General features: G+C 42.1%; 1 protein-coding gene across 2 annotated transcripts in view; it reads left to right on the top strand.

Moving 5' to 3' along the window:
* Positions 1 to 17,387, top strand: part of LOC144611527 (TOM1-like protein 2) — a 66,374-nt gene that overhangs the window by 8,493 nt on the left and 40,494 nt on the right. For both annotated transcript variants that reach the window (XM_078430664.1, XM_078430665.1), the window contains exon 2: positions 5,542 to 5,626. In XM_078430664.1, coding sequence (XP_078286790.1) covers positions 5,542 to 5,626 — 85 coding nt within the window. The remainder of the gene's footprint in view (positions 1 to 5,541; positions 5,627 to 17,387) is intronic.

The following is a 17,387-nucleotide window of genomic DNA, read 5'->3' as shown; positions in this document are numbered from 1 at the left end:
AGTGAGGTTTTCCTTGGCTGTTTCTTACCAGAAAGCCAGTCACTATATCTAGAACTTCAGCACACGTTGGAGCCTATGGAGTAGAGTCTAGAAATACCAGTTAATGTTTTTTCTCAGCATGATTCTTCTAAATGGGGGAGAGAAGTACCAAGAACCGACTTTAATCAGGCAGTATAGATTTGTGCACACAGGACAGCCTGCAGCAGAGTCTTGCACCCAACGGGTGCACGCCCATCTAGTATAAAATATACAAGGAAGACAAATGGCAAAGACAATTTTTTTTCTGTGATTTCCTCTTGCCATCATGCAACCTTCCAACAACTCAAGAACTCTTTCTTTCCTGGCCTTTATTGTAATCATTTCCTTTGCTACCTGTGCCTCTAGCGATTGCGACATTGAGCTCTGGAGTTTTCTCTTTAAACTTCTCTCAACTTTTGTACTCTTAGTCCCCAGTGTTTTACTACTATCTGTAAGACACCAGTCAGGAGTATAGTATGATGGTTTATTTTCTGCTTGCTGGATGAGTGATTCTCAAGAAACTCAACATGCATTCTAAGATCTTCAACATTATGCGTGACAAAGAACCTATTTAATTCCTTAATATAGGAAGGAGGCAAGCAGATACCCACACTTAAATTTCATGTCCTTAAGATTCCTGTGGCAATGAAATACTTTTGAACTACTGGGTTATTTAGGTCAGAATTGTGGCAGCAAACTAGCACAAAGTGAATATCTCCAAATCCCAATGTGATAATGACCAAATATTCTGTTTTAGTGCTGCTGATTGAGGGATAACTATGAGTCAGGATACTCGGTAATATCCTCAGGATACCAACGAAGAAGCTCAGTTAACCACATGGGAGCAGTGGGCCACAAGCAGTCTTGGCTGTGTGTTTTAAGATAGACACAAAATGCTGGAGGAATGGGTGACGTTTCGGGTTGAGACCCTTCTTCAGACTGAGAAGAGGGAGACACGGAGATAAGGAAATGTAAGATGTGAAAATGAGACATCAAAGGGGATGTCGATCAGGAAAATGTAGAATAGATCATTGTTTGCTAGGAGATCTTGTTTTGTAATTGATATGAACAAGGGTATTGTGGATACTGAATAACATAATTAGGGGTTAGTTAAGGCAGATTCCTTTTTGATCTTATTTTTCCTGCATAATTAAGCTACCAAATGATTTGAGCAGTATTATTTTTCAACTAACCGGGTGCAAATGCTGTGCATTCAATCACTCAAGTTGGTTCGTTGAACTCGGCTTTATAAGATTTTTTTTTCTTTTAGACTAGCATCTCCTCTCCATACCTTTGAGAGTACATAAATATCATTATTTTGTGTTGTGATGATCAAATCTAGGCAGAATACCCCTGTGGTACTTTTTACATTACAGTGAGGTTTTCCTTGGCTGTTTCTTACCAGAAAGCCAGTCACTATATCTAGAACTTCAGCACACGTTGGAGCCTATGGAGTAGAGTCTAGAAATACCAGTTAATGTTTTTTCTCAGCATGATTCTTCTAAATGGGGGAGAGAAGTACCAAGAACTGACTTTAATCAGGCAGTATAGATTTGTGCACACCATGGAAAGAATAAGAATAGCAGCACATGTACATTGATCCACTCTGACCAGCTTGGCCTTGTAATGTTACCCTCTTTATACACTGCATGTTTACCAGTGTATTAAGTCTTCTGAGATTATACTTAATTTCCAAACTTTGGAACATAATGCTACTTCTTAGACATTTCCTTGAGCAAGGATGATTACCTTTCTGTTTGGTTATGAGGAGGCTGAAGAATTCATAGACTCTGTTGCAGGTGGACGTGAGATTTTGATGAAGCAGATAAGGAGCATCGGAGCTGGTGCGTGCTCCTGACTGAAAGAGTCCAGATTTTTAAGTGGTCAAGATCCAGGAATTACCCTGAGTTGGGTGAAGTTTTTGCTGTTTCCTCCTAGTAATCTCTTGTTATCCTGTACTTTGAGTAGTGTGCGAGGTTCAGGAGTCTGGTATGAGGTATGTAAGTGGTACAGCCTGCCCATGGGAGGTGTTGAGTGTCATTCAAGCTGTGATGCTGGGCATGTTGGTTTGGGGAGGAAGCTGATGTTGATTTATTTATCCTGCAAATGGATTTGGAAGATTTTGGGAAGCAGATTTGAATGTGTATGTTATACCTGTGCACCAAAGCCTGGTCTTCAGCTATCTTGGGTCTCTTTACGATTAGATGAAGACCAATGTCAGGTGTACGTGATAGCTGGCGTACTACAACCACCCCACGAGGAGAGAGGTTAACGCATGAGGTTTTGCTATTTAGTGTTAAGTTTGGAACCTGGAACATCCTACCCCTCCTGGTGGACCTGAGCATCATTCCTCACCATTGCCCAGGGTCTTAGCTGCCCTGATATTAACATCACCATCCTGAGTGATTCTCCAGGTCAGGAGATTGTTAGCTGAGAGAACATGGCAGGAGATTCCAGAAAGGGAAATGCAACAGGAATGCAGTCCTTGCAGGGTGTTGAATTTTTAAAATTAAAAAAATGTTCTTTTAGTTCCCCAAGAGATAAGTGAGAACCTCAGAACTCTGACGTGCTATCACCAGCACAGCACAGTGCACTTTCAATTCCTTAATATAGAACGGCGATAAGCAGACAGCCACACTTACATTTTACCCTCATGTGTGTACCAGGCTTCAAAACTACAGGGGAGGCCAGGGAAACCTTAAAGACCAAGGGCAAGTCTCAGATGGAGAAGGATTCCTCCTGTGCCTTTTCAATTCCAGGGTTGGAAAGGATGCAAATTTTGAATGGTCTGATGGGCAAAGAAGGCGTAGGGAAAGGTAACTCCAGTGAAGCCAGCCCCTGATGAAATTCTTGGAACACAGACTTATTATTGTTCTGCATTTTCCTACATAAATCATTCATGCCCACCCTTTTCTTGAATTACAATGAGTTGACATCTGGCATGTAATATAGAGCCCCTTTATTTATGCTCCATGTTGCATTCCCTGTGTTTTTCTGGTAACCAGCTGGTTCAGAGACCAGTTATGGTAACAATATCTTGCGGACCTGTGGATAAAATTACAAAATGTTGCTCTGCTGAAGTAACTGAGTGTGTTGCATTGTCTCATACTTTTGGTTGAGAATTTAAAATTGGGACTCAATTTTTGTACTTGGCTGGATGGGAAAGATTGCACGTTACAATTTTGAAGAAGATTAGTGGAATAGATACCATTATCCTGACTAACTATATCCCTCAACCACCATTATTTAAAGTCAGGTGTTCTGGTCACATTCTCTTTGAGAAGTTTTATTTGTGATAAGGCACTTCAAGGTTGATCTGAGGATGTGAAAGTTCTGAAAGAGTTGTAAGTCTTTCATAAAAGCAAAGGTATGTTAATCTCTGACCTACATTGTTTCTGTAAGGTTGTGTTTAAAAATTTAAAAAAAGATATTAAGTTAGATTATCTCGCAGCACTGATGCTCAGGATGCGTTTCGCAAGAATTACATGACTCCAGACATCATTGCAGCATCGGTCCAAACATGCATTTCAGAGCTGAATTCCAATGGTGCGATGATATTGACTATCCTGGACATGACGACGTTGTTTGAACATTGTGGTTTCTTTGATCTCTTCTATTGTTGTCAATGGGCATCAAGTGGAAACCCCTCCAATGATTGGACTAGCACATTACTCGAAGAAAGATGGTTGTGGTGGGGTTGGTCAATCATTGTCGTCTCAGATCATTGCTGCGGAAGTTCCTATGTCCAGTCATCTTCAGATGATTCGTGAATGGGGATATTTCCTGATTACAAAATGTTGAATTCGTTTCGCAAAATACTCAGCAAATAAAGTACAGGTGCTCCCCTCCCTGCCTTACGATGCTCCGACTTACGATATTTCGACTTTGGGACGGTGCAAACAGCAACGACCCGTAGCGAGCCGCAGCTCGCTTCCGGCCCCGTGATCATGTGTATCCAATGCATTTCCACTTACGATATTTTCGGTTTCCGATGGGTTTCTCGGAACGTAACCCCATTGTAAGTTGAGGAGCACCTGTATTCCCACATGCAGGTGGACCTAAGACTACATTTGAACATTAGGTAATAATGTTCATTTATTATAAAAATGTAATGATAATTTCCAACAAGAGTAAATAACCACGTCCACCATATTCAGTGCTTTATCATGCTTTAATATTAACCAGAATCTCAATTGGACCTCCCTAAAAGTCTGGCCACAGCAGGCACGATAACCAGTTTTGGCAAGTGACTTATCTCCGGACATCAAAGCCTTTTCACCATCTACAATGTAGTCGTCGTGAAATACTGCCCATTTATCGAGGTGAGGGCGGCTCCAACAATCAAACCTCAATACCATTACAGGATAGAGCAGGCTGCTTGACTGGTACACCATCCACCATCTACAACTTTGTCCCCTCCACTGCTGTTGTTATGTATGACTCCACTGGTTATCATCTATAACAAAGTGCACTGCAATTACTCATTTAAGCTACAATGAGGGCAATTCCAAACTCCCTTTTTGTATCAAGGAGGGCAAGCGGCGGTGAAGCAGTGGAGTTGCTGTCTTACAGCAGCAGAGAAAGGTTTTGACCCTGATTATGGGAGCTGTCTGTACAGAGTTTGTATGTTCTCCCTGTGGTTGCATAGTGCTCCGGTTTCCTCCCACATTCCAAAGATGGACAGGTTTGTAGCTTAATTGGCTTCTGTAAGTTGTCCCTAGAGTGAAGGATAGAACTAGCGTACAGGTGATGGTTGGTTGGCGTGGACTAGGTGGGCAGAAGAACGTGGAAATAGGCCCTATCTCTAAACTAAACTAAACCAAGGACATGGGAGCATCAGTCCTTGCAGGCTCCCCTTCAAATTGCATGGCATCCTGACTTGGAAAAAATATTGCTGCTGTTCTACCATTACCAAGTTGAAATTCTTGAACTCTTTTTCCAACAGCACTGTTGGAATGCTATCACTAGGATGACTGCAGGAGTTCAAGGGAATGGAATGCAACCTTCTCAAATGAATTTAGGGAAGAACTGCAATGCCCATACCCAAAGAATGAGTAAAATAAGGGGGTTCACTAGACCTGGTATGGAGAAGGAAAATGAACTCCGATTCCTAATACTAATATCTACACTTCTGAGAATGCTTATTAGATGTAGATTGAGGAAATCAGTGTATGGCTTGGATATAACAGTTTAACATGAGAGGATTACTCAAGAATACAACCATCAAGAGTGAGCTATCAAAAGGTACCTGATGGTGTCCTTCGAATCATATCCAAGTGTCTGTGCCAATATCAGCAGGAGGGATGGAAATCCCGCCTTGTGAGGCGAAACAATGAAAATATTGCAAAGGGAAAATTAGTGTAATTGTTTTCTGGCAAACAATCATCCGTGCAATGATACAATCAAAAAAGGATTGAAGTGTTTGCTAAATATTAGACATAACAGGACTCGGAATAGCTATGCCTTGCTCATCCTTTAAATCACTTAAGGTGGTTTCTCATGTGCTTTCCTTTTTTTTAATAGAACAGGCAACAGATGGATCTTTGCAAGCCGAGGATTGGGGCCTCAACATGGAGATATGTGATATCATCAATGAAACTGAGGAAGGGTGAGTAACACGGCAGAATGCAATATTGCACACCCTGTTAATACTGTGCTGCATCCCATGTATAAGGATTGTAAGGAATGCTAATGATGTTGGAAAGCTTTTAATTGATAGTTGATGAGAATATTTCCTTTGATGGAACAATAATAATAATAATAATAATATATTTATTTTATATAGCGCCTTAACACATGCACAAAGCGCTTTACAAATACAATTAACATAGAAACAAACAGACAAACTATCCTGACGGAAAAGCGGCGAATAATCAACGCCAGCGTCCTCTCACGTCAGGGTCCAGCAGTAGACATTAAAGAACACAAGACACACAGATACAATTTTTTACACAAAACAGCCATCACAGTGATTGCTCTAGGCATACCCTCACTGTGATGGAAGGCAAAGTCTTATCTCCTCCTCGTTCTTCTCCCGTGGCGCCACGAGGTGATCGAGGCTCCCAACCCCTTGAAGCCCCCACCGGGCGATGGAAAGTCCCAGGGTCGAGCCGAGCCGAGCCGAGCAGGCCGATGAAAGTCCTGAGCCCCCACCGGGCGATGGAAAATGCCGCGGCCGAGCCACGCAGGGCGATGAGAGTCCTGAGCCCCCACCGGGCGATGTAAAGTGCTGCGGCCGGGCCATGCAGGGCGATGAAGGGCCTGCGGGCGGGTTGATCGTGCCTCGTGCTTCGGGGCGGTCGAAGCTGCTACGGCTGGAGCTCCCAAAAGCCGGTCGCCAGCCAGGGACCTGCGAGCTCCCGATGTTGCGGTCTGCAGGGCCCACGGCCGAAGCCTCCGAGATGGTAAGTCCAGGCCCTGCGACCGGAGTCTTCGAGGTCGATCCCAGCTGGAGGCCGCCGACTCCACGATGTTAGGCCGTTGCGCGAACGGAGATACGACACGGTAAAGGTCGCATCTCCGTTGAGGAGGAGATTTAAAAAAAGGTTTCCCCCAACCCCCCCACCACCCCCCTACATACACAGAATTAAAAATAAAACAAAACGTACATTTAACATCAACAATGACAAAAAAACACAACAAAAAAAAACGGAGAGACTGCCGGTGAGCCGCAGCTGCAGAACACAGCCCAACACAATGAAATTCTTACTTGCAGTAGCACAACATAAGTAAACATCGTACTCTGTAAACACCATATTAAACACCAATAAAGTTCAGTATATAAAAAAACAAACAGTAATAGTTGCAAAGACAAAAACAATTTAAAAAAAACAAACAATGCCCCCCAAGTCTGTGCAGTTTGGAGCTTAGTTGGAGGCTGCAGTGTTTAATAGCCAGATGGTTGCTGGGAAGAAGCTGCTCCTGAATCTATTTGTTACAGTTTTGAGGCTCCAATACTTTCTTCCCAAAGACAGGAGTGAAATGAGAGGGTGGCCAGGGTGGTGTGGGTCTCTGATAATGCTGGCTGCCTTTTTGAGGCAATCAGTCAATATGCTCTCTACTGTACACCTGCGGAAGTTCAAGAGAGTATTCATCAACATGACGAAGTAGAGTAGTTGAAACCAGAGATGTTGGGTGGATAGTGGGATGGATGATGGTAATTTAAGTCCCGATCTCCCAACCTACTTCATTACGGCCCTTGCACTTTTTTTATTTACATTTTCTCTGTAGCTGTAACGCTGTAATACTATATTCTGCACTCTGCATTTGTATCTTTGCATTACCTATTGTACTTGTGTGTGACTTTGATTATACTCTGGAGTAGGATGATTTTACTGAGTTCCACGCAAACAGCGCTTTTCTTTGCATCTCGGTACATGTGACAATATGGTGACAAGTCATCACCAATACCAATGATAAATGGAGTGGGGAGGAGGTTGCTGGGTTTATGAATGGAGGGAGAAGTAGGGGGAATATCTGTAAGGGGGTAGAACCATAACTTGGGCTGAACTGATGCTGGGCTTTTTTGATTCATATTGAGAATGTGCTGCCTCTCGCAAGGCTAATGTTTATCACACAATCCTAAGTGGCTTGTTGGGCCATTTCAGAGGCCTGTTAATAGAAGATTTTATTCCTTGTGTTTGATTCACACTGGCAAGGAGGGCAGAAGATTTCCTTAACTTAGTGATTCCTGGGTTTTAATCATAGTTTGAAGGTTTTTAGAACTTTTACTTTTGGAATTACTTAATTAGCTGATTTCAATTTACTTTTCTGCCATGAAGCAATATGAGAGTGGTCTTGTGTATAATTCCATCAGTATAACCATCAAGTTACTATACCCGTAAATACAGGCCTGCGTTCAAGTTGTACACATTTGCCCTTGTGGAATTAATAAATCGTTCCCCCAAGATGCTTCCCCTTGGTTAGGAAAAAAATACTTCCCTTCGTCAAGAGCATAGCAATTCTAAATCTCACTCACGAACTGCCTGCACCAGGTATTTCATAACTGATTGATATTTATTCTGATTCCTCAACCCTGATTTACTTGTCGATTTGAGCTTGAGAGAAGTCTTTCTTAATAAATCCAAAGGGGGAGTTGAAAGAAATTTTGTTCAACATTTGGCTTTCGTGTTATTGTGAATCTTGTTTACCCCTACTGCAATTCCCCTTTGGATCACTGTGTTTTGATCTTTTTAAAGTAATAAACAACTTGGTTTATTCTAGAGGAATGCACCTGCTGCGTGTGAATGCAGTAGGTTCTAGTGACAGTTTAGAACAATTCTATCCTTACCCTTATTATTTACTTCAACATCAAGTCTAATCAATTTTGATCAAGCATAGAAAAAGAATCCACTCGAATGCAAATCTTCATTTGCATCAGTGGGCCAAGCATGAAGACCATCCCTATGACCAATCAAGGAGGATGAAGTCGGGATCACAGCACCATTTGGCACATTGGCCCATGAATAAAGCTGTTGATTTGAGAAATGAAAGTCACTGAAATATTGCTTCACAATGAATTCACCTTAGACTGAGGAGAAGACAAACAAGTGGGCAAATATAGGCTTCTGTGCATGCCCCAAATTTCTTCAGTCAATACCTCTCAACAGCCAGGCTCCAGGAATTCATTCAAACTGATGACCTATTCCTCCTTGCCATTTCCACAAAATCATGACCTCAGTGTTGTGAGGTAAGGTCAGCACAGATCAGAGTGATCACTTTGTATGGCAGTGTAGGCTTGAGGTTCCTGGAAGTGTACTCCTCCTATTGTCTTGTGTTCGATTTTGGCTGGCAATGGGTGAACTGGGTGAACAGGAAATATTAAGTTGAGACTAAGGAAGTAAGGTTTTGGTTGCTAACAGTTAAGGAGAATTTAAAAATAAATGCTGGCTAGAAGTGTGTTGCAAGACCACGTAAAGATGACTAAACCACATGGGGGTTCAGCTATGTGAATGTTGAGGCGGATTTAGAGCTGAGCACATAATGGAGGTGGGTGGTCATGTAACAGATGTGCAGTTGTAAGGTCATATTTAACACCATGGTAGTCTGATTCAGTTTAGGATAGTTGTCAAAGAGTGGTGGAGTCAGTGGCAAGGGAATTACATTTTTTTTACGGGGATTAAAGATAGTGGCTTCAATATTCAGGTTTGGCTTAAATATCTCTGCTCATCTAGTGTACTGGATGTTGTACATGCTATCTGAAGTCGTGAGTGGAGGGGTGAAGGTGGTTTGGTGTTCATTAGAGCTGACAATATTTGTACAGATGGTCTTGCTATAATGAAATAATTACTTTTCTAAGAAACCTTATTGTTAGAAAACCGCGTCATAAAAACAATTGTGTCAATGGGAAAAAAGAGGGTCTTTTCAGCTCGAGACCATTTCATATTTGCTAAGACAAATTTACTTTCCTGCAGGATTTCAATAATACATATGTTTTTAATAGATAGCTTGTATTTTGTTACTACAAGCTAAAATTACTGAAGGCTGCATGTTATATTGTTCAGTCGAGTATGGTGGCACAAGTATCAATAGAAACGATTGCTTGTCAGTTTCCTCAGTAACACTTAAATGGCTTCCTGTGGTAAAACTTGAAGCTGGCAGTAAGCATATTCAGCATCGCCGTTGACCTGATCGCCACCTTTGTGTGTGTCTGCATCACACTATGCTGAGAGCCAAAGTCGGCAAGGATCAAGTGTACCTCCTTGCTGAGCTTCTACCAGTCCATAAAATTGCAGAGGATGGGCCTGGCCTTGTTGCCAGTGTCCCCGCCAGTTGGACATTGCTGCACTACCTGTCCTTCAAAGAAAAATGATTTCACAGAAAGACCATTAACCACAAGTCCATCAGGCAAGTGCCCTGCCTACAGGACGAAGAAACAAAGGTTCCTGTGGGATGGTTTCCCGAGAAGACTGTCAAAAACATTTGGCAAAATGTCTCGTCACCAGAACTTGCCAACAAGACCAAGGACCTTGCTTGGCTGACAATGACAAGGGCCCTCCCTGTAAGATCCTTTGTGCACAGTCCCAACTCATGCTGCCCTTAGGACGGTTGTGATGGAGACAAGATGGTCATCTACTTCTTAGCTGTCTATGTGTTTGCAAGGAATGTCTTGAAAAGGAGGCAAGGGCCCATATTGAGGTTCGTTCCGAGCAGTTATGTAACAGAGGACTGTTCCAAGGGATTCATCCCAAAGCAAACATCAAGTGTACACTGAAAGTACATAATTTCAGTGAAAGATACACGCCGGTCTGCCTGAAACTTGTTCTTCCAGTATGGCTAGATGTCCATGAAGGAATGCTATTGACTGATGTGCTGCAGGATGCAAGAGTACATGCCGAGGGACCTACTGAAGCTTGGTATTGACAATGCAAAGGCTTTGCATTGCAATGGGGAAGAACTATAAATTCCAGCCCTGCTGCCAATAGACATGGAGGAGCTAAGGCTGGTGCAGAAGCCTCTCCAACAGTTGACGTTTGTATTGTCGCAGAAGGCCATGTGCAGCAATGGTGTCCTGTACACAGAATGTGTTAACGCTACAAACATATAAAACCCATAAAACCATGAAATATGTAGACTGTGAATGTAGTGAAAGCTATGAACTGTTCTATTTTTGTATATATTTTTATGAAAGAAGTTTATTTCTAAAATAAAAAAGGTTTCATTCAGAAAGAATGGTGTTCTAAGAAGTGGAGAAGTAAATTCAAAGCTAACGGTATTTTCATGAGTGAGTGGGCAATCTGTGGATGAGGACACTGTTGTACTCTGAGAGGGCTGGAAGAAATTTGAAATTCATCTATGGAGAATGATATTTTGATGAGTGGTCGAAGACTATATTTAACTCCTTGCAATGCCAAGGCTGTTCGATGTGTTGTGCTGCCTTGTAAATAGTGTTAAAATTAGGCCATGCTTTCCTTCCTTACAAACTCGCAGCACTTTTGGTAAAACAATTTGAGGACCCTCAATCCCTCAGACAGCATCATAGAGCACGGAAACAGGCCCTTTGGTCCAATTCATCCATGCTGACCAAGTGCCCATCCTAGCCCATCTAAGCCAGCCCCATTTGCCAGTGTTTGACATGTATCCCTCTTAAATGACCCTATCTATCCATGTACCTATTCATATGTCATTTAAACTTTGTTATTGTATCAAGCTCAACCTGGCAACTTGATCCATATGCTTACCATCCTCATTGCGGAAAAGGTTATCCCTCAGGTTCCTATTAAATCTTTTCCCTCTTTGTTCTTTAGTTCTTGATTCCTCTACCCTGGGGGAAAAGACTATGACCATTAACCTTATCTACGCCTCTCATGATTTTTGTATACTTCTATAAGGATTCCCCTCAAACACCTGTGCTCCAGGGGGAAACACATCCTAGCCTGCCCAACCTCTCCCTATAGGTCAACCCTTGAGCTCGGGCAACATCCTTGTGAATCCTTTCTGTCCTCTTTCCAGCTGAATGGCATCTTCCCTACAGCAGGGTGACCAAACCTGAATGCAATATTCCAAGTACAGCTGTACCAACATCTTGTACAACTGCAATATAACTTCTCTATTTCTATACTCAACGCTCTGACTGAATAAAGGACAGCATGCCAAAAACCTCCTTCACCACTGTCACACCACTTTCAGGAAACTATGTACTTGTACTCCTAGGTCCTTCTGTTCAACAAAGCTCCCCAAGACCATACCCTTCTACCTTGGATTGAGTTCCCAAGTGAAACACCACATACATATCTGATTGAAACTTAATTTGCCATTCCTCAGCCCATTTACCCAGCTGATCAAGATCCAAATGTAATTTTTGGTAGCCTACGACACAACCTATTTTAGAGTCACCTGCAAACTTACTAACCATGCCTTGTATATTCTAATCCAAATCACTGATATAGATGAAAAACAGGCATTGGCCCAGCACTGACCCCTGAGGCACATCACTGTTCAAAAGACAATCTTTCACCTTCGCCCCTGCTTCCAGCCGTTTAAAAAGATCATCTAGTCAAAACCTTGATGCTATTTGCATGGCATATTTGGTTATGTGTTTTCTTCATTTTCAATGATCTGTTGACTATTCTTCAGAAGTACTCTATTGACTGTGATACTCTTGGGGAACTCATGAGGCCATATAACAAGCTATATTAATACCAATCAATCAATCCTTTTGTTTAAGTACGGGCTCAAGACCTTTTACTAATGAAATTCAGTGGTTCATTTTATAAATTTTTATCAGTCCTGTAAATCTAATCAGTATTGAAATTTGATCATTAAAGTGTTTTGAATGTCAGATGTGTGATACTTGTTTTTTATATTTAGTAATTTACCAGACCAAGTGGACCCGTTGGCCCCATTCCTCGTAGAGGGGGGACAGGGAAGGGGAGAGGGTGTCACTGACCTGGGCCCCGTGGCACCAGCACTGCAGCGAGAATGAGCCGTGGACTCAAAAGCCTCTCCTGTATTGGTCTAGCACCCTCAACCCCCCCCCACTCAATCCCCCTTATCCCCCCCTCCTTCCCCCACTGACTCACTCCATCCCTCCCACCCCCACTTCTCACTCCCCTGCCCCCACCCTTACTCCCCCTCCCCACCCCTATTCCCCCCTCCCCTCCCCTGCCCCCTTCCCCCCTCACCTCCCCCACCCCCTTCCCCCTCCCTTCCCCCCTCGCCTCCCCAACCCCCTTCCCCCCTCCCCACCCCCTTCCCCCCTCCCCTCCCCTATCCCCATTCCCCCCTCCCCACCCCCCTTCCCTCCCCCATCCCCATTCCCCCCGCCCCCTCCCCACCCTCACTCTCCCCCATCCCCCACTCTCCCATCCCCGCACCCCCTCCCCTCCCCCCCACTCTCCCCTCCCCCCCACTCTCCCCTCCCCCCCACTCTCCCCTCCCTCCACTCGGCCCCCACGCCCACTCCTCTCCTTGGACCCGTTGGCAGTGAAAGCCACTGGAATTGGCAGGTTTATTGTACACAAAAATCTGGTAATAAACATTGGGTGTGAAGGATGTTTTTAGAAAATTGTAGGGTTAAAACTGGAAACGCCCATGAAAGTCTACTTTGTCACGTTTGTTTGCATTCTTGGCATACTTGTTCATTGTCAGTATTTGCAATGTTAAATTAAGTTTTCCATGCCTTCATCTATTGATGAGTCATCTAATTATGGTTGGTTTTTGCATTCTTTTCTTTCTCATCTCACATTGTCGCTGCACTAGAAAACTTTGGATTCTGAACGACTGTTTTATAACTTTTAAATATCCTGCCCCCATACTCCTGTTGACTTTGCTAACTCATTTGATTTAAGATCAAAAGTGAACAAAATATCCATTAAACAATTTAGTTGAAAAGCAGCAGAAACTTCTCACTAAGTAGAGCATTGCTGCTTAATAATACCAGTCTATATTAATGCAGAAATGCAGCTTCGTCAGTTATTTCTACATAAATTTAAGATTTCAGCCATTCTATTAAAATGGCTTTTTATTATTACGCAAACAACTTGGCACATTGCAATTACATGCTAGGAAATTAACCAACAACTATTGACATTTTTTATTTCTAAAGCTGTGCAAACACCAGGACTCTGAGGCTAAAATAGCTCTTTACTAGAATTTTGGTAATTATAATAAGACATATTTTTAATCATGGAGTTGTACAGTAAAGAACTAGAACCTTTGGTCCAGCATGTCGATGATCATCAATACGAAACAAACTAGAAACATGGACCAGAGCGTACCCTGCCTTGGCAATTCAAGAGCGAGTACTTGTCTCCACTGCAAGTGCTTTCTAGATTGCAATAACCTATTGAGTGGAGAAAATTCTTATTCAGATTCCCTTTAAACCTCTAACTCACTATAAACCTGTGCCCTCTGGTCTTAGATATCTCTGCCATAGGAAAAGGTTTTTTTTAATCTCTTCTATCTGGGCATCTCATAATTGAGTCCTCTCTCAGGGCCACCTTGCACTTGTATTCTGTTCCCCAGCTAACGTTATTAAACCCCTCACCTCACCCTTAACAGTATTAAATTACAATTGCCTTTGTCCTGCCCTATTTACTATTTTTTATGGTTCATCTGCATTAGCTTATAAGGTTGTATTAAGTCACAACATTGCATCCTATCCTATTTAAAACACATTCAAAATATGAGAGGAAAGCATCTTTCTTCCTCGTTTTTTTACCATTCTCTCAGCATTTATCTTCCCACCATGTATTTTGGCATTGACTGGAGCACAATAGCCAAGATCATTTTAAAGACAATGAAAATGATGGCCATCATAAGTGGCGCAGTGGTTTGGTTGCTGTCTTACAGCGCCAGAGACCTGGGTTCGATCCTGAGTATGGGTGCTGTCTGTATGGAGTGTGTACATTCTCCCTGTAACCATGTGGGTTTTCTTCGGGTCCTCCGGTTTTCTCCCACACTCCAAAGACGTACAGGTTTGCAGGTTAATTTGCTTTGATAAAATTGTAAATTGCTCCTAGCGTGTAGGATAGAACTAGTGTACGGGGTGATCGGTGGTCGGTGCGGACTCGGTGGGCCGAAGGGCCTGTTTCCGTGCTGTATCGCTCAAATCTAAAGACTACACAGAAAGCCAGGAGGGGAGCATTCATGTATAAAAATGAAGTGGAACTGTTCATAATGTTCAAATTTCTGAAAGTTAAAGCAAAAAGACTTTGCTGTTGATGCATTGAACAAAGTGAATTAACCAAAGTAAATTGGGCAGGGCCAGGGCAATTGGAACAGAATACAAGTGCAGGGTGGTCCTAAGAGAGGGACCCAATTATGAGAAGCTCAGATAGGAGAGATAGTTAAGGTGCCAGTGGAGTAGGAATGGAAATGTGCAGACTGAGCTTAAAAAGCAATACAAGCCTCTGACCTCAAAGCATCCACTCCACAGCAAAGCACGGCGGGGTATTTTTCACATGCTTTTAACGCTCTTTAGTTTTACTTGATGTGAGTATCTGATGGAAGTCTTCTGCATTGGAGAGGATTGTATCTTAATGCAGAAACCTCTTTTGTGTCAGGTTGCTCAGCAAAGCTCTGCAAAATCATCTCATGATCTTTGTGGTTCGATTGTTTTTTTTCTCTTCCAAAATCAAATGCTCAACAAAGATTAGATCGAACATACATGATTATAATTGAAACTAAAATATCACACATTTTAACTTTTATCTTCAAATATGTTGAAATATATTTGAGTGGAAATTATAATTAATACAGATAAAATAGTTCTTCAAAATCGTTTGATAAGCACTAATTATTGGCTTAGTCCACATTTTTAGAAAATCAATTAGATCTGTAATTAAGCATAACATTTTAAGGATGTTTTGCAGAGGTATTCTTTGTAAGTAGCTGAAAATCATATAGTTTCAAGTGACTTTGATTAATTACAGTGGAGAAGGCTGCTCTTGCCTATGTATCTGAAGGTTCAATGAATCATAGAGTCATACAGCAAGGAAACAGGTCCTAATGGCCCATATTGCTCATGCCGACCAAGATGTTCCATCTACACTACTCCCACCTGCCCGCGTTTGCCCCATATCCCTCTAAACCTTTCCTATCCATGTACCTGTTTTTAATGTTGTTATAGCTATAGAATCATTGACCGGTATTTTCAGCGTGGCCAAACAGCTGTAGTTCAATATGCTGCTTGGTTTTAGAGAGTTTGGCATTCAATGGCAAATGCTCATACTTTTGAAGTCAATACTAGGTGCACAAGACCTTGCAAAGAAACTGTACTGCTCCAATTCTGGCCTTGTGCATGTCCTTGAGACGTGGCCATATTTGAGGTTTTAAATAAAAGTGTAATGTTGAATATTTGGTTTCTTTATCTCGCCAGTCTTTTTTAAGGAGCATCTTTGGAGACTTTGAGAAAAGTAATCCGAAAATCATTCTATGATTGAAATTACTCTGAAAGCTGCCCTGTTTTTTAGTGAACTTAAATGTTGAATTAAACGTGCCGAGTTTATATTTTAGTTCAATCCTTGAAGGTCATCGAGGCGGAAGTGTTTTTGCAGTTCGTACTAATTGTAGTCCGCCGATGAGGAAGTCATGGATTCAATTTCATAGGTACGAGCGGAGACCCAGTTCCCAATCCCAGACCTAGTGTTGAACGTCGAGTTGTAGTCGAAGAACACACATGTCAGGCTGTTATTCATATTGTCCAAATGGTCCAGTACAGAGCGGAAAGTTCAGAGTACCGCGAGTCCGTATCCCCTGTTGATCTATGGTAATGGTTGGTGTATTGAGTCCAGGACCTCACTAAGGCAGAACCAGGGTTGTGGTACAGAAGACACTGTTGCCACTCTGATTCATATCATCTATAAACATTTAGACAAACCTAACACCTATGCAAGATCCCTCTTTCTAGATTTTCCGTCAGCTTTCAACACAATACAAGCAGACTTTTTGGTGTCAAAAGTGGTCCAGCAGGAATTGAATCCATACGTGATTCACTGGTATGCCTCTTTCCTCACTAACAGAGTCTAGCTCGTAAAGGTGAACAAAACACTTTCACCTGCCATCATGACCAATGTTGGGGCTCCACAGGGTTGTGTGAGTTCAGCCTTTTGTTTTTTACACTGACGACTGTCGTACAGATAAACCAAATCAATACATTCTAAAGTATTCTGATGATACAGTTTTAATATCTCTGTTGAGTAAATCAGACAACCCTGAGCTGCACCAACATGACGTAAACGAAGTGGTCGAGTGGAGTGATAATAATGCTCTTGAGATTAATACAAAGAAAACAGAAGAAATAGTATTTGGTTCACCATCTGACTTTCATATAGTTTCTATTGTTATCTATAATGAAAAAATCAAGCAGGTGTGTTCATTTAAATACTTGGGTATTGACCAAGTGATGATAGACCATCTGCTATTCTGGAAAGACCACATTGAATCTGTCTGCAAAAGGACAAAGCAAAGAATTTATTTTCTCTGCCGCCTTAGGTCCTTTGGGGCGAGTCGACAAATTCTTCTTTTGTTCCTTACTTCTGCGATTATGAGTGTTCTTCAGTATTGTAATACTACATGGTACCAGTGTTTGTCAACCACTTTAAAGTCAAAACTGTTCCACCAAATGAAAATCTGCTCAAAGATCGTCGGTCAACCCCTTGAGAAACTCTATGAATCAGCCTACCACAATAACATGCTAAGGTTGGCCAACAACATTGTCTCTGATCCCGACCATGTCCTGAACAGTGAATACAAATTGTTACCATCAAATCGGAAGTACAGCGTACCAAGATTGAATGAGGTTAGACTGAAGCACTCTTTTGTGCACCAGTCAATCCTGAAACTAAACATAGAACTTAATCCCAGATCAAATGTACGTTGAAGGGTCTGGAATGTGTCGTCATTTGTGATTGTAATGTTAAGGTGAA

Source organism: Rhinoraja longicauda, chromosome 40 (assembly GCF_053455715.1).
Source record: "Rhinoraja longicauda isolate Sanriku21f chromosome 40, sRhiLon1.1, whole genome shotgun sequence".
NCBI classification, from domain to species: Eukaryota; Metazoa; Chordata; class Chondrichthyes; order Rajiformes; family Arhynchobatidae; genus Rhinoraja; species Rhinoraja longicauda.
Note: the sequence above shows the minus strand (reverse complement) of the source record. Positions and strands in the feature narration are given on the sequence as shown.